The 18724-nt window shown below is 38.4% G+C and overlaps 1 protein-coding gene across 2 annotated transcripts in view; it reads left to right on the top strand.

The window, feature by feature from the left end:
* The first annotated feature begins 1887 nt into the window (after positions 1–1887).
* Positions 1888–18724, top strand: part of PDE7B (phosphodiesterase 7B) — a 170935-nt gene continuing 154098 nt past the window's right edge. Inside the window, exons 1-2 of one of the 2 annotated variants that reach the window (XM_030446749.1) lie at positions 1888–2116; positions 2290–2404. In XM_030446749.1, coding sequence (XP_030302609.1) covers positions 2384–2404 — 21 coding nt within the window. In that variant the 5' untranslated portion in view covers positions 1888–2116; positions 2290–2383. Of the gene's footprint in view, positions 2117–2289; positions 2405–15944; positions 16069–18724 lie in introns of those variants that run through there. The other variant, XM_030446752.1, reaches the window with a different exon arrangement.

The following is an 18724-nucleotide window of genomic DNA, read 5'->3' as shown; positions in this document are numbered from 1 at the left end:
TTAGTTTATCCCATGTCAAACAACTTTTCTTTGCTACAGTTTACTTGTTCTAACCACAATGGATATGGAGAATAAAAATTCCCTTCTGGGCAAATTGCCTATACCTATACTGGTAAAATAAACAGAACACAGGCACAAACCTTGGACCTTGATTATCTACAATGTCTTGTTCCTAGAGTGGATTGAAACAGAGTTTGGGCATTGCCAGACATAGGTTGAGACCTATTACTCTCCCAGTTGATGTAGTTATGTTGTCATGAAGACTGTAACAGGGCTGGAAGCCCAGATGATGTCTCCAGGCCAAAGAATAAACTCTAGTACTGTTTATTTTTTTACTGATAAATATACAGCTAAGAATTCTTATCAGCTCTTCTTTTCTTGGACTAAACAATGTCAATCTCAGCCTTTTTCCATATCTTTCTCAGAAAAGATTCCAGATTATTCTCATTGGTACCCATATAATTTTCAGATGATATTCCCAAAAATGGCACTGAAGTGCAATTCCCAAAGTGCCTTGGCTGCCCCCTCACCAAAGCTGAAAGAAGATGCACATGATGATTTTCTGGGTACTACAAATAATGTAGCCATTTATGAATTGTGGATTGCTTTACACTGTTCTCTAAGCCCATCCAGATGAATTTAATATGTTCTAATTTATTCTGTAAATCTCTAGCTAATTTAATATTTTTAATATGTTATCCCAGCATTTACAGAACCATAGTCCTCTGTGTTTGCTGCTGAGGCTGATTACATTAGCTTTGATGCCACAGGTGGCTTTTCAGTGAGGAAAAAAAATTTAAAACCATTAAATATTTTGGCTTCTCTAGAGTTACATTTTGATAGCATCAGTTGGTGGTCATGGAGAAGCTCCTATTACTCCTACTACTTTTGTACCTGTTCTGTGGATCATTGAGAAATTTCTTTCTCAAGAGCTGTCAACCTGTCCTCTCTTGAGAGCACTTACATGTCTAAAATATAAATGGCAGACTGTTAAGTTTTTAGAAAGGAATTCCAATCTCTTTGTAAAGAATCTCTAGGATAGCAAATTGATAAAACTAAAATAATGGAGATAACTAAGCAGTTATCATTGTCAACTGACCTCCTTATCTTGGGCTGTTTTGGCCTTTGTTGCCCTTGCTAATTGGCAAGAGCAATTATGTTACTTATTTTTTGAAGCTTCAACTGTATTACTTCTCCATTGATAATGATGTGGTGATCCAGGCTTTGCCATCATTGCCTCTTGCCTTTTGACATGGTCTTTGGTATAAAAGAAAACCCTGTGTGGCGGCCCATTGAAGAGATGACAGGTGCAGCTGCAGTCTGCCAGTGGGAGGAATGGGTGCAGAGCAGCAGACCCTAAAGGGTGACTGCATCCATGATTCTGATGGGGAAAGAAAAGAAGTTTGCTAATTTGCAATCTAGACAGCACTGACTGATAAAAGGATGTGTATGGTAGTTTCAGTTTGATCTCTTTCATCATGTTTACACTGGTGTGACACCTCTGAATTTATAGAAGCAGTTCCTTATTTACTTCAGGGCAAGGGCAGAATCAGCTCTGATTTTGCACTACAACCCATACATCTTAACCAGCTCTCACTGGGAAACATCTTGGGTACATTTAAGAATATTTTGAGTCTATCTAAAAATACTTCGATGCATATAGGCATACTTACAGCCTTTCCCCATTTTGTGAGGACATTTCTGATCTTTCAGATACCTCTCTTTATAACAAAATTTCTCAGCTAAATTCAGGACAGATAAACCATGCCTCCGGTTCCCTTCGAGTCGGGTAGGCTGCCTAAATCGCTGCCACATTCTTCCCATAGTAGTCGTTCAAAATTAATAGCACATGCAGAGGAAAAACTAAACCCTTTGACGTCACTCCTGAAACAGGCAAACACAAACAGCCAAGGCTCCACTCCAGCGCTCCGGCAGTGCGGCTGCGGATTGGTCTCCTCTCCCGCGCCCGTGCTGCTTGACAGCACCAGCACCTCCCAGCACTGCTCGGCCTTCGCTCGCTCACACAGGCAGCCAGACTGCAGCAAGCTCAGCTCTACCCCAGCCCTGACACTGGCAGAAAAGTGCACTCTCTTCCCGACTCTTTTTGCTTCTTAAGGTGGTTTTATTGCCTGGGGTGGGGGAGCCGGGGAGGTTTGCTTTTCTTTTCTGTTTTGGGTTTGGTTTTTTTTTTTCTTTTCTTTCCTTTTTGCTTTCCTTTTATTTTATTTTATTTTATTTTTATTTTTGCTTGCTGTTGTTACTTAATTCTATTCCTAATCCTGGATGCAGTTACTGGATTCTGCAGTGCAAGTCTTCATGAACAAGCTGCACCGCTTAGAGATTTCGCGGCATTCAGAGGTCACAGAACTGCCACTATGGTTAAATGTCTTGTTTAATGGTTGAGGTACGTACAGCAAATCTAAGAGGCAGCATGATTATTTTTGAAGGTGAACTGAAATCGTGAGGGGGAGAGGGAGATAATACTAGTATTTAGTGGAAAAGATCTTCACTGGTGATTGTTACTACAGCAACCGTTTTTTGAATTTCCTCCCTTTTTCTCTTTATTCAAACTAGGTGAAAATTTTAAGTCGTGTCGATTTAACCATTTGATGGCAAAAGAAGGTTGCAGAAAGAATGTTGTTTTAGCCCTTTCTGACCCCAGTGAGGAAACTGTGATTGCTTTTTCTTTGTTTTCCTACTGTTCTGTGGCAGGAGAGGGACCTGGGATTCAGCTGGCTTAGATGAAGGGAAAAGAAAGCAGAAACTCTGATCCTGAAGGGGCTGCGAGTTTGTCTCAGAGTTTGCAGAAAGAGTTGGAAATAGGCAAATCAAGCAGAAAACAGTATCAGCCTCATTTTTAGGACTACATATAAGGTATAATTTCTTTTTGCTACCTGCTAAGATTGCTTTACTTGATTTGGTTTCAGAAGTTCCAAATTGAGAGACAGCCTGCACTTTGATTTATACGCAGATCCTCAGTGGGAAGGGAGGGAGCTGATGATCTTACACCAAGCACAGTTTTCAGATAGTTCTTGCTACTTTAACAGAGAAAAGTGGAAATTTACTTGGAAGTCGGAGTAATGTAGCCTGAAGTCTGTTTGATGGCACATAGGTTTGATTTGTATTTGAGCCAGTGATCTGCTTTGAATGAGTATTGCAGCATTACAGAGAACAGTGTGCTGCAGGAAATGAAAGCAACTGCCAGCATAAAACTAACATTGTTTTCAGGAGTGTGATTCTAAAATACAAGAGGAGGAGCCACTTGTCAGAGCTTGTGTGTTGTGTTTATGAGTGATCTTAAAAATTATTTCAGACAACACAGATGATTTCTATCGTTAATTTAATTTACAGGTATGCTCAGTGGCTAGAAATCGTCACAATTTCCCAATTTATGAAACAAGAATTCTTACAGTTCTTTTTAAGGTGTTGCTGTAAATATAAGCAACCTGCAATTTGAAAAATCTTTTCTTTTAACTTTAAAAATAACACCTGAAAAAGCAATTTGTAGAACAAGGAATAGAAGGTGAGCACACCCACCTCATGCTGTGCACCTCAAAGGGTTACAAAAATTAACTACACTAGGCTGAAGTGTGGTAGCTTAAGGACTGCAAAAATATTAGCTCTGAAATGCAGAGGATGTGATATGTGCTGTGAATGGACAATTGCTATTCTGCAGTGCCTAGTGGGAAAACAAGGACTTTGTGTATTGCAAATGCATAACTGCAGCTCCTCCATTTCCTTTGCTGTATCTTCACTGACTACTGCGGAAGAAAAGAGGCTTGTCACAGATAAACTCTTAAGTGTCCATCTCTTTTGAGATACTTGATGTTATTTTTCTTTGAATCACCCAACAACCCAAAATCCAGCTTTGTTAGTTGAACTGTTATTCTGTAACCTCAGTGCCATCCTGTCCTCCCCAGCCCTCCTGAGTTGTACTACGTGCACTGCCAGCTGTTTTCAGAACCCAAAGCACATCTTCTGTAGCCCCAGGTTTAGAAAGGTTAAGATAGTATTTATTAGATGATTAATTAGAAAATTGTACGGAGGGGAAGCCTCAGTCTATAGGAGAAACAGCCTGATCTGTAAGGTACAACTCTGTGACTATGTAAAGATATCCAAGTTTCCAAAAGACAATATGTAAGACATTTCTTTGTAACAATTTCCAGGAATTCAATGATTTGCTTCTTCTGATAAACAATTCTTAGAGAAGCTTAGATTCTAAGCTCTGTAATCTGCATTTTTTCCTGCGTGTTTCGTAGCAACTTCTAGTGGTGATACGAACAGTAAATATGCTAAGGGAACTTCAACTGAGGAAATTGCACTGGTTTTCTACTTTAGGAAAAAAATTTTATCTGCAATGCTCTCTCTGAACTTTCTCAATTTTGTATCAAGAACAAAATACAGTCTGAGACTGGCCTCTCTGCAGTGAAATAGCAGATGAAATGCTGACTGACACATTGTCCCCCATAATATTTCTGTCTTGCAGAAATTCCATGTGGTATGAATGGTTGCTCATTCTAAGTTTATTTCTGTAGGGTACATGGGAGTTGTCACTTGTGAAGTTCTAGTGATTCCTGCTGAGTAAGGTATACACTGCTGAGTCTGATCCAATGCGTTGCAGATCACTTTTTAAAATTAAGAAATCCTGAATTCTGTAAATTAGTGTATAAATGTACTATTATATCAGCAGCTGAAATGTACTATTATATCAGCAGCTGTTTCCTTGTCTTCCTCCTGTTTATGTGCTGTTCCTTTCCAAAATACATCCCTCTACTTGCCCCTACCAGACCTCTAGGTAGGTCGTTGAAGCAGACTGATTTTCCAGTATCTCCATTGTAATTATCAAATATAATTGAGACATTCAGTCATACATAATTCCTTTTTACTTACTCCGTGGTTCTTCTATCAATAGTTTAAGCATATTTTAACAGGAAACATTGTGAAGATTGATATTTTATGGCATTTATATGGTTTTCTTTTATTTTTTCAGTCTCATAGGGAAAAATCTCTTGAACTGGTAATTTCCTTTTTAGGAGTTGTATGAAGCAGAAATGGCAGCTTCTAACCAAGCCATTACTGTCAATAGACTAAAACCTGACACCTCTTTATATAATCATAAGAAATGTTTAAAACTTAATCTGTCCTGTAATCATGCTAGATACCAGGCCAAAAGCTTTTGATGCAGTTGGGCTAATGGAAAAACAAGGCATTTGAGGCAGTCAGGAAGATATCCCATGTAAATGAACATTCTTAGCAACTTGCTATTTTTCATCTTTTCTCTATTTTCTTGCTTGCTAGTATTACAGTGATCCATGTGTTTGTCACAGGGTGAAAGTGAAAGGGACAGCTGGGGGCCTACCAGCTGCCAGAACAAAATTAAGTGTTTTGTAATGAAATGATGGCTCAGTATTCCTCCTCCCACATTCATATTGGGTGGGAGATGGGACTGCCTATGTTGGAATTATAGCATTAATTTTCCATGTTCCTCAGTCAGGAATCAGGTTTACTTTTGCAGGGACATCAGTTTTTCTACTTTCAGTAAAATATTGGCTTCATATCTAGTGTGAAAATTGTACTTTTCAGTCACAAGCTGGGGCACTGGGACACAGATGTGCAGCCTGTGTCAAAAGCTGTTCAGAAGTTGTGATGTTTTTTTCTTTTTCTGGCCAACACGAAGCACATCGATTTAGGCAGGAAAAGGTGAACAATAGTAGCTGAAAAGCTGGACCACAAAGCCAGGCACCACATATACAGTCAGGTAAGGAAGGCAGGTAATCTTTTTCTGTGATTTCAGTACAATAGTAGAAATCAAATAACATTTTTCAGTACTAATAGGAATTTGTCAGGTCTGAAGTATTACAGCTTCACATAAATATTGGAGGGATAGAAAATATTTGTTTTATGTAAGACAATTTAATTAATTTATGGAAAATTTAAATGGAAAGTCAACTTCTGAAAGATTTTTAAGCAAAAAGAGTTCTTCTGTATCTTCCAAAAATACTTTTAAATTTTATTTCTACTATTATTCTAACAACAGTACCTTTCCAGGAGAATTGCACCAGAAAACAATAGCTGAACCTCTGAACTTACTACTTTTTTTCCTGTAACAGACTGGGATTCAGGAGATATATTGCTAGGGTTCAGGGATAAGATCTGGGCTAGTGATAGCTATCTCTTTTAGAGCTTCTAGTTTTAAAGTAGAAAATTAACAAATAAGAGCTGGATCAGATGGAAAAGAGCAGTTCCAGAAGCCAGTGTTCAGTAGCAAACCTGTAAGTGAAAAGCTTGGGGCAGAGACAATTCTAAAAAACAAACATTCAAATTATTTGAACTTTTCTTCTACACAGCTTTAATAGTGTAGTCTCTGGAGTCTATCAGTGATGTAATTTTTATATCCGTGTTATACTTAGTCTGTTTTTAGAAAGTGAAACCTATAGCTTTAATTTTATTCTGTAAACAGTGTTGAACTATAGAAATTAAACTAATGAAAGGGCCCTATTGAGTCTGTTTTCCTTATACTGTTCTTCATCCCACTGGGACCTGTGAGTGAGAATGGGTGAGAACTCGGTTGAGATACTTATTTAAGCCACATAGTCTTATGGTGGTATATGATACAGTTCTGCTAGCTTACTATCCAGCCAAATAAGACATCCAGGTTGCCTGGATGGATAAACATAGCTGATGATCTCTCCCTCATAATAGGTGGGGATGAGCAGTTAGAATTCTCCCAGTCACACACAGAGACAAATTTGTTATCATTTAGCTAAGGAAGAAATGCATGCAGACACAAACAACAAGATTTATTTATCTTTGAGTAGGTTATTTTAGAAATGAGAACAAATATTTAAAAGTTAGTTTCAGAGGTTTGGGTTTTTTTTTCTCTGTAGCTGGTAGGTTTATACTAGTTTCCCCACAAAAATTTCTGGTATGAGAAAACTCACCAACTAATATCTTAGTATGGTGTGTGTTAATGCCAGCAGTGTAAGATTTTTAAAGTAGAGCACAGAATCTCCTGTCAAACTAAGTTTAGCTAATTGGCACAGAGGTATAAACACACGCTTGTGGAGCAGCTGCTGTCAGGACCTCTACATAATTTTCTACATGATTGCTTGTAGCCATCTATGATGCTAACCTATCTGTATCTTGCAAAGATGTTTTTTAAGAAAAGACAGTCATTGCTCTTCCAGGAATAAAGTGGGAGGCAGTCATGTTTTGATTGAACAGGCAGCAACTCAGAGATGGCTCAGAGACACATACATCTGTAAAAGTGAAATTAAAACACTTCAACTAGAGAACTCCTGGAGAACGCTACTGATCTACCATGGAATGAAAGGATGTGTACTCTTATGTTCTTATTCCCTTTCTTTCCCCTTACCCAACCTTTTTTTTCCCATAGCACACTTCCTAAGTGATTGTGAAGACAGGCTAAGCTTTGGGGCTTGTGCTAATGTAGGTGGACAGATCAAGTAATGTGCAAGGATTCATCCCTTGGAAAGAGAGGTGATGATTCCTGGGTTGTTGCTGTGCTTTAGAGTGAAACATATTGAGATGAAATGCTTTACTATTTTCCCAAGAATTCAGCTGTCAGACAAAGGGTTGTAGCTATTTTCACCTTTACGTGTGATGATGCTGGTATAGAATGAAAACTGGGACTTCTGTTTAGGCAATGCCAGAGGACAGCATCTGCTTAATATTTCTGTAGCTCACCAGTTTCCAAAAGAAACAGAGGATGCATCGGTGCTGTGAGCTTCACTTATGTTACGCAGCTGCACAGGAAGCACAGTAAATATGGGCAAGATTTGATGTCTGGTCTAGCCCTCAACTTACCACTTATAACTGGCTATAAATCTCTGAGAAGGTTAGAATGAGGGCTTGCTACGTACCCAGCTGCTGAGAGAAGACCTCACATGGACATGCAGAAAGAGATGAAAGCAGATGTATGAGGTCTTTATGGAGACAGCACACTTCTGTCTTTGTATTAACTGGCAACCATGTTGCAAAAGATTACTGCCCCTTCCTCTTTCAAGTGTTGGGGTATGACTTGGCTCTATATTACTTATCTACAGGCATTTCCGTTTCATTCACTGCCATAATGTCTGAGTCTTTATTAATAACAATCTTCAAGTTGCATCAGAACGGCCATCATAAATTTAATTAGGTGGTGTATCTCCAGTTTAATCAATATGTTCATTAAAAGACTGTCAGACAGCCTGGAAAACAATAATTAGTTCTGATTAATAAAGAAGAACTTGCACACATCAGCAAGGGAAAAGAGGGAGCTTTGTCTGTTCAAGGCTTGTGAGTTGCTTTCTGATTTACCCAATCTGAGGACAATGTTTTTAAAAAACCCTCTTAAAAATGCCCTTACAGCACTCAATAAAACGGAAAAAAATACACTGCTGAGAGAGAACTATTGTAGTGAAATATATTTTCCAAACTCTAAAATTCTCTTATGAAAAAACCTTCATTTTCTTGAACCAAGCCATAAGTGCCAGCTAGAAAGATAAAACTGGAATATATTTCTTCACCAAGCAAATGCCTCAGGTGCCAGTTGTTTGGTTTTCTTTTTAGGGCTGCTTTAAAAAGCAGAATTACTGAAAGATAAAAAGCAGACTTGAATAGTATTGGTGTGTGAGTGTAAAATGGCATTGTTCCACTGAGATGAATAGGACTCCATCAATTTATATCTGTGAAAGCTCAGACCTATTGAGGCTTGAAGACTTAGAAGCACTCCTTCTCTTTACTAGTTAGGTCAAATTTTAGGCTCATTACCTTTCACCAAACCTGTTTCACACCAATTTTCAAAAGCTTCCTCAGCACTGAAGTACCATGGGGCTGCTTTTGGAGGCTCTACAGAAGCTGCAATGCGTTCTTTTCCTTTGATCACCCTCTAAACTTCCCTTCTCTCCTTCCCTTTCTAACAGGAAAAAAAAAAAAGTTTACTAGATTGTATTTGAAATAACAACCCCACAGGTAAATTTTATCATCTGGAAAAGTAGATGTATTTGTAATACGGAGGGGTCCGATCTCGCTTGTTTTCATTTTAGTCCATGATCTGCTTTGATGACACAACCGTGTAAGCAATAATTTTAAAAGCTGAGGAATAACAGGAAAACAGTAATTTTGTTTAGAGACCAACATCTATTGCACTGTATCACAAGATATTTTTCATGTAGTAAGGCTGTGACATCCTTTCTCTTTGAACCACAAAACTGTATTTGTAATAATAATATCCACACCAAAATACAACCTCTGCAGTAGCATGGTAACAAAAAACAATGCAACATGAAGCTGTTGAAGGAAGCATGTGCTAAATATCATCACCATTAAAGCTAATAGAATTGGTCAAGCTTTTGAAAAATCTTAAAGTGTCCAGATCTGAAAAAGTGCTGTGCATGATGATATCTTGCTTGGGAAATATTTTCCCATTCTACCTCAGATGGGAGTAGCCAACAGCCTGTGGTTAGTGCTCTCTAGAGGGTACAGGACAAAAACATTGAAGTTCCCTTTCTGCTTGAGTTGGCTTTCAGTTTTGGGTGGGTTACCACTCCCAAGGGTTGAACTCTATGTTTGTGGGGCCTGGCAGACCGAACCCACAGCCTGATGCCCCACAGTGGACCCAGTGGTGTGAAACCAAAGCTTGTTCCCTGCTGAACTGGCACACAAAGGTTGTTTCAGGCAGATCTCCCCAGGCAGATCCAGATGTTCTGTCCTGAAGCTGAGAAATCTTCCCAATGGGTGCTACCTCAGAATCAGCACCTCCTCCTGAACAACTTTTGTTCTAACTAATTATTGGTTTTAAGACGAAAACCCAAATACATATTCTTACCTGTCTTGTGAGGACTGATGGGCACAGAGAATTCACTTGCTTTAGGTGCCTGCTGGTGGACAGAGGTTACTGGGAATCTGGTTCCAGTACAGTGACTATTTTGAAAAGTCTACTTTGATCTTTTTATTTTTGTAGTGCCTGAACTGGAAACTCAGTGAATGAAACCTGAAATTTCAACAATCCTCACTCTCCTCCCAACAGTCCTAGTACTGCTTTTGTTCCTGATTTTGAAAACAAGTGAGGGGAAAAGAAATCCATGAGCGTTCCATGCTTTATTTATGTGATAAGTACATAGTGTTGAAGAAATTATTTCATGTAAAGATTGCCTTACAGTGGTTACAATTTTTCATGTGTGAAACACACTTGCTTTAAAAAGAGGCTGCACCACAGATGTATTCTTCTCCCAAATTCAGCTCTTTAGCATTTCCCTAGCAAAGTAAAGGAGTGCAGGATTCTGTTTGTTTGGTCTTGTTGATTTTATTTTCTTTTTTGCTTAAACACCATAGCAAACATTTTAAATTCACTAATATGAGAAAGCCAGGTTTATAATGTTTAAACATGTCAGCTGGTCAGAAAGCCTCACATTCATCTGGATCACCTAACAACCGACTGCATCTTGGTTTCACTACCTGGGAATTTTTAACTTGATATTCACAGTTTAGTGTAAAAATCCACAAAGCATCACTTGGCTAATCCTTTTTAAACTTTTAATTATGTTTACTACTAATGTGAACAAGCCTGAGCTGACTTCTGTTGTTTTCTAAGTATTAGTAAAAACTATTTCACGTTTCATTAATTAATAAAACCAGAAGTATTTAATGTGGATTTATGCTTGGCATTACATCTTATAATGTTTGCTGATGAAAATCAGTTTGCAAATAAACAAACAATTATCTTAAAAAAGCCTCAGAAGGTCTGGGAGTTTAAAAGGTAGGAAAGAATTAGCAAACAGGTCTCGGAGCTATGTAGCCACACTTTCATTGTTACCTGTTGGCAGTACTTTGACAGTTGACCTTCAGCTCTGATTTTAGGAGAACTTCAAAAGCCTCTGAGCTACTTTCTCAATTACTAGAGACATTTTGTGAAATATTACACTGAAGGGGCATTTCTCCTTTTTGACTCTTTTAAACTCACTTTCTCCTGAGAACACTTGTCTAAAAATTACCTTTTCACCACAGTGATTTATAGGTTCTGGCATGAGAACTAATGCTGTTTCTCCACGGAGCAGGCAGAAAATTAGTCACAATCTGATGTTAACAACTTCTTCATTACCTAAATGGTTATACACTTTATTAAGTTCAATGCAAGCAACTCTAATGCCTTTGAACAAAGCAGGGAGTTCTTGTCCATGTTTAAAATATACAAGACAATAATCAGTTTATAAAGACACTAGTGTAAATCAACCTCTGTGGCAAATTGGGATCTGAATTGTGATACCACTGAATTCTACAGAGAAGTGCCACTTGAGTGCAGCAGAGAGAAAAAAATTGTTCTAGTTAATTTGCATTAAAAAGTCAGATATGAATACTGTCAACACAGTTGCTCTTGTGGTTCCTCTTGGGAGATAAGATTCATCATATTCTACCCTCACATTTGATACACTCCAGATTTGTCAATGCTGGTAATGAAAAATTTGTACTGTAGAGATGCATAGGTTGGTTCGGAGGTGTTTCTGCTGAAATCAGCAATGGTGGTGTGATTTTCAGCTGGTGCCTTAAATCACCCTCACTGCCTTTCAGAGTCAAGTACCTGCTGATCCTCTGCATCTTGCCTATGAATAACCTCAGGCAGTGCTTCTGCAGTCCCTCTGCGCTGAAAGAGTCAGCCTAAGTTGTGACATCATTGTGTATGGTATAAGGAAAGAGAAGACACTTTTCATTCTTCACATGTGCACTGATCTAGAAGAGCCTGGTATAAAAGGATATATTAATGAAAACTGAAACTGAAAAAAATTGAAGTATTAAAGGAAAGATAATCTCTTCTCTTCTGATTGTGGACTTTCCTTCTGAATTCAAAGCAGATTCTTACAGGAAGCTGATGCATCACCTTAAGGCAGACCGTCGGCTGGCATAGTGGAAGATGCATCCTTGGCTATCACGAAACATGAGAGACATTTCTGATTGTGAGTGATAACAGAGTGAAAGGGAGAAAGGCAAGCAGAGATGGTCTCAGAGACTTTAGATTCCAAATAGGAACATGATATCATATGAGTTCAGAGTCATACCAAATGAAATGCTAACGCAGGAAAAATTGTATTGAGCTAAGAGATTATTTAAGGCTATTGCTCTATGTTGCAAAGTGTGTTGCACTACCAGCAGAGTATGAAAAAGTTGTATGTAACACATTAGTCAGATCAGTAAGACATCTATATCACCCATAGATGGAAAGTCAGGAAAGACAAATGTATTAAAGGCTACTGTTGGAAATCTTTCTATCTGTAAATAAATATTTTTTAAGAGTTGGAGATTCAAGTTTTTAACTCAAAGTTAATTTGGTTAACTCACAAGTTACTTAGTGTTTAAATATGATACTTATGTCTTCTGTTCTCTGGGTGTGAATCTATTGTTTGACTGCAGAACAACCAAACGTTTGAATAAGCAGTTTTTGTTGACAGTCTTCTACTGTGGAAACTTGACATTTCATAAAACAAGTAATTTGTTACAGAAAATTGCTCTGTATCCTAGGGGAATACTTCCCAAACCGGGGATAGAATAACTTCAAGCGTCTATTTGATTTTTAAAATTTTTTTTCTCTAAAAATTAAGGGTTCAGTTCACAAGGCAGATGCTCACTGAGCAGGAACTCTGCCCGCAGAACCCGAACCGTAGCAGGGATGTGTTTCAGCAGGTGGGGTGGAAACCCCACACACCCCAGAGCTGTGCTCCCTGCAGGCCCCTCCTCAGCAGAGAGGGAGAAGCTCTCTGATCCTATAGCTCCGCTCACAGCTCACCTTTCCTCAGCAACACAGCATCCGAGGCTGCGTGGCTCCAGCCAGAATCCCCCTCAGATAATTTGTCGACTCCGACCCAAAAGCCGGGGCTCTGCCTCACGTTCTGCGGGAAGGGCGCGGTCAGGGAGTGAGTGAAAGGGTGGAGGAGGAAGAAAGGGGAGAGGGTGGGTACAGAGAACAACAGGGGAAAATTGCCCTGTATCTTGCTATCTTAAATCTTTAATAATGCATCTTCCTACATCTGGTGCTGACGGTAGAACTGCTGATATTGTCTGTTTCATAACTGCTTTTCCTTGTTTCTATCAAGTCTTGAGCTTTTGACCTCCTGGATTTCTGCACTTGTTGCTTGTGGATCTGTTGACCATCAGGGTACTCGGGCGTTTGTGCCCAGCTGTATGTGGATTTCTTTACGATGGTTTACTGCACGATTCTGGTGACTTAAAGACTGTCTCCAAGAACAGGATAAAGATTGCTTGCATAGGAGACAGCTCTGTAAAATTTAAAAATGAGCTGCTAGGAAACTGAGGATTTTCACACTCTTCAACACTTTCCTTTCCAAGTGAAAGATATATTTCTTCCAATTTTCCAAAGAAATCATCATGTGTTTAAAAGAGAATAACTGAAGTATCCACCCATACATAACAAATACTATATTCCTAGTTTAAGTAGTACTGGAAAGTATTCCCCCTGAGGATGAGGGATAAAATAAAAAAAATCTGAGCAGAAGTTTGGAAGCAGAGAGTTGACTTTTAGAAACAAGAAGAAATGCAGATCATAAGATATTCATTCCAGAACTTTTATTAACCTCACTGGTTCACCCAGTAGCATCTCATTATGTGTGAATACCTGGACCATTCACAAATCTTTGAGAATTTATTATGAAAATTTTACCTAATAGGTGAAGGAAAAAACATGATGGCAGTATCTGCAAATTACGTGTTCCAGAATGGCAATTTAAAAAGGAAAATGGTTATTTTAAATACATAACAATGTTTTTAATCATGTGACTAGTTCTGCATATATGGAGCAAGTCAAATGTCTGTGCAGGTTTTCACAATACCAGTTGAGAGTACCAGCAATTGATTACTCAATCATAACATTTTTAGAAATTTTGTAATATATTTATTCAATACATATTTTTGAAAACTGACAGAAGATATATGGGGATATGAAGAGTTATGGCGATTTGAAATACTTTTATATCCTTCTAATTTTAATGACTGAATAAGAGATTCTAATTATGACTTCTTTGTGAATACAGATATGGGGGAAAACAATAGGTTTTAACATAAGCAGGCAAGATGAAAGATCAGATCTACAGGTAGATGTTTAATCTGTCAAGGGGACCTGAAAAGCTGTGCAGTACAGAAAATTTCATAGAGATAAACTAAATTTAAATATTAATAAGAAATAAGAATTAATAAGAAATTTCTTCACGGAGAGGGTGATCAGGCTATGGAATGGACTGCCCGGTGAGGTGGTAGATTCTCCGTCCCTGGAGACATTTAAAAAAAGACTGGATGTGGCACTCAGTGCCATGGTCTAGCAACTGCTCCGGTGGGTCAAGGGTTGGACTAGATGATCTCTGAGGTCCCTTCCAACCCGGCTAGTTCTATGATTCTATGATAAATTCCCTTCTTATATATGCACAGAAAAGTCTACTTGGATTTGTTGTAATGTTCCATGTAGGAAAGAGAGTTGCATATGTTACATAAAAAAAGTACTATTTTTTCCAGGTTGTGTATACAGTCTGTATCTGAATCTGATAAGCAAAATCCTGCTCTCCTGTGTAATCAACCTGGCCTTGTTAGTTTTATGTGTTTTACGTAAGTCCTATGGTAATATTCTGGCAGCTGCATTTTACTTCAAAGAGACAAACAAACAGTTCAAATCTTTCTGGGGTTTGCCTCATTCTTAATGTCTTCCCTTGCTATCTTTTATTCTACTATGACAAGGTTAGTACTGCAGTTAATAGCCTCCTAAATATCTCCCAACAAACATTTGTTCATAAATAAATGAGTTTGACAAAATTATCTCATCTTTTTCTCACTAGCACATCAGTAATGAGGCTACACCTCTGTCTGGATTCCAGCTTCTTAATCATTCTGAAAAAATCGGTACAAATTTAAAATAAAATTGCCTCCAGGCACCTGAAATTATTGTAACTAATGAAATAAGTTCTAGAGACTGCCAAGGTTACTTTGCAATGGTTGCTCAGTTCTCATTTGAAATATATATATATTCCTCCCTCACCGTTGCTGTAGTCGTCTTGCGCTTGTGTTAAATCCTCTGACGGCATCGTTCCCTTTAAGTGATTGCCCTTTGCATCTTCTTGGCACCAAGTTATTTTCAGCAAGATGTGCTCACAGTGCTGGCAGCCATCCCAGGGAAACTGCTCTGCCTCAGTAGCAATTGGTATATGGGAATTCCAGAGTAAGGAATGGGCAAAGGTTACCCTGTGTTTTACATCGCTCTCAGAAACATCAAACTAGGCGATGAGTGTTTGACAACAAACAATGCATGAGGCCTCTAGGCTTTCTTGTCTGTCTCATTCTTTATTTTCCACCTATTCTTGTACCTACACTCATACCTGCCATGTGCAAATATTACCTGTACATTATTCTTGTAATATCACCCTACAGCATAGGAAGTCCTGATAAAAGGTGCAGTTTGACACAGAACACTTCCAACACTAGGAAATAGTTTAAGTCCTAAGAAACAAACCAAATACTCAACAAGGTTCAGATATTTGTATTCCCAGACTATTCCAGGCCTTTTCTGTTCTAGTATCTTAACACTGGCTGTTCCAAAAGCAGACAAGAAACAGCTTTTTTACACAGCAAATGTTGTCATTCTTCAGAAACAGAAATATCCTATCAAGAAGCAACAAATACACAGAATAAATATAAGTATATAGCTGATGCCAGAAAAAAAAAAGGAAGGTAACTGAGTTTCCACATTTTACTTTTTTTATAGGAAAGTTCTAACTGTTCTTCTGCCTGGTGGAAGTTTAGTCTAGAGACCTATTTAGCTGTCTATGCCTTCCACAGATTTCTGAAGGCTGCTTGTGACTGAGGGGTGTTCCCTGGTGTGCTTGCCTTCAGACCCCTGCTGGGTGAGAAGCCTGCCTGGCTGAGCCTTACAGGATGGGTAACAAGTCATCAAGTGCACTGGCTGCTCCCACTGATGCCCCTTGTTCCTCCTTGCTGGCTGTCCCTGAGGAGTGTCCTGCCCAGGATATGGTCTTCTGCTAGCTATGACAGGCTAGATCAGTGCTCTTTAATACTGAGGTAATATTACAGCTTGATATTACTGAGAGGGTTTGAGTTTTTTCCTGATGAGGCAAGTCCTGTAGTAGTGAGTTAGGGTGGTCAGTTCAAGAACCACATAACCTCAGAGATTAGTATTCACTACAGTGAGGTTGGAGAAAAGAATCAATAAATCAAACGCCGGAATAGATACAGAAAAACTGAAATGGTGCCGTTAATTCAGATAATACTGGTGATTCATTTTAGTACAAACTCAGTAGATTTTGACTCATACTTATCCTTTGATACCGATCTTTAATTCTATGTAGAAAATCACAGATCATAATCTTAATTTCCTCTTTTTTAAACAAGGAAAAAAATATGCTCCTTTCGCTTTGTGGCAATACATAGAGTTTGTTCTCTAAAATACAAGATTTTAAAAAAAATGTATGAAACTGTCTGGAAGAAGTAAAGATTTAGAGCGAGTATAGATATATGTTAATATAAAAATACTGTCATTAAAAAAAAAATAATTATTCAAGTCAGTCCTATGATTAGCTAAGCTGGCCTTCCAGACCTACTTAGAGATCTTCTATTAAATTCTTATAAATGGATTTGTTACTTACAAGAGAAAGATAATTTTGAATGCAAATGGAAATTTTTACATGAATGAACTCCGAGATACTCTTGTAAAAACGAGTATCACTAGGCATAGGTTCGATAGTACAAGGAAAAAAATCACTGACCTGTAAGATACTCTTCTAGTACAACATCTAAGAAGCCTAAATTTCTGGTTTCACACTAAAGAGTAAAACCAGATTACAAAATAAGATGTATCCATAATACCTTGTTACCTTTGGTTTTCTGTTTACATCATAACCGCAGCATATTAGCACTTCCCATAGTTATTTGAGAAGGCTATTTTCCCTCATTCCAACACAATTGTCAAGTGGCCACACAGCCATCCTCAGCAGCTTCCTAAAAGACCAGTCCACAGGAACCATCTATTTCAAAGCTGCAATTCTTCCCTCTAGTATCTGGGTTCTGCAGGGAGCATTTTTGTCTTGCTTCATTTCCTTCGTTATCTTTAAGGTGCGGAAATTCATTTTACTGTGAACAAGCTTTTTCTAAGGAAAGGGTGGGCTTGAGAACTAGCAGAAAAGGATATAAATTCCAAGTAATTATTATCTGAAGGCATATTTGCTCCTGCAAATGAGTGAGAAGGTAGTTGTAATACATTTGTGATGTTTTCAAAAGGTAAGGGTCATATATTCAGGTTTGAAAGCATCAATTTGTGTTCCACAGGATCAGGAAGAAATTTTCCATCACCAGCATCAAGATAAAAATAGATGGTTTCTAGCTTTATGTGACAAGACAGAATTGCTTATTTCTGGCAATCAGAACCATATCTTGGTATTTTTCTCATCTGTTATAGCTTCTCTTAATGCAAAATTGTTTCTCTACTGGAAAGTTTAATTCTGACATACAGAACTCTTTGTCAGGTAAACTCATACTTCTCCTGTATTCATCAGTAAAAATAAAAAGACAAAAATAATCTGATCAGCATTTTTGTAGACCGGTGAAACTTTCTATTGTGACAAAATATTTTTTCCATTTTTTACACCAAATTTAGTGAAAGATAGTCTCTAAATTGTTTCATGATACCATAAGAAACTGGCTTTCCTTTCAAATACAAAATTAAAGACAGACCTGCATGGAAGACAAGGGAATATTTTATTTCATTAAACATAATTTCAAACAACAGTTAAGTGTAGCAAATGAAAAAGAAGCAGTGTAAACATACAAAAATAGGACTATGTATTTGCATAGGTTAACTGTCTCATAAGATGAAGTCTCAATTTTTGTATATTAAAATGAAGTGCAGAACTTATTCAGATGTCACAGATTTATCAGGGATCAAGATATTCTTTTTATTTACTTCACAGCAAAAATATAACTGAAATTATTGATCTTTCTGAGGAATTGAAACTGTGCCTTCGTTAGAAATTACTCTTCTTGGTGCATGCTTGCTGAGTTAGATTAAGTTGTCAGCCTACCTTTGGGTCAGTCTTGTTTGATTTAACAAGAACTTCGTAGGCCTTCTTAATTCACAAACCTTAGTGACAAATTGTACTGAGCTCACTTGAACCATGGAATGGCTTGGGTTGGAAGTGACTTCAAAGATTACCTAATTTCAACCCCCCTGCATGGGCAGGGACACCTCCCACCAGATCAGGTTGCTAAGCCCCATCCAGCCTGTCTTTGAATACTTCCAGGGTGGGGGCATCCACAACCTTCCTGGGCAGCCTGTGCCAGTGTCTCAATATCTCTTAGAGATTACTGCCTTATTATCAGTCCATGCTATGAAGCCACATCCGGAGCACTTCATCCAGTTCTGGGCTCCCCAGTATAAGAAAGATACAGAGATACTGGAGCAAGTCCAGTGAAGCACCACAAAGGTGAAAAAGGACTAGGAGAATCTTTCAGTCGGGGAGAGGCTGAGAGAGCTGGGGCTGTTCTGCCTGGAGAAGAGAAGGCTTGGGAAAGATCTTATCTCTGTGTATAAATAGCTGATGGGGGGTGTTAGGAAGACAGAGCCAGATTATGGAGCAAGAGATCTCCAGAGGTCCCTATCAGCCTCAGTGATCCTGTGACTCTCAGCATGACATGACACACAGAGGATCAGCAGACTGCCAAG

The sequence above is a fragment of the Calypte anna genome, chromosome 3 (assembly GCF_003957555.1).
Source record: "Calypte anna isolate BGI_N300 chromosome 3, bCalAnn1_v1.p, whole genome shotgun sequence".
NCBI lineage: Eukaryota > Metazoa > Chordata > Aves > Apodiformes > Trochilidae > Calypte > Calypte anna.
Note: the sequence above shows the minus strand (reverse complement) of the source record. Positions and strands in the feature narration are given on the sequence as shown.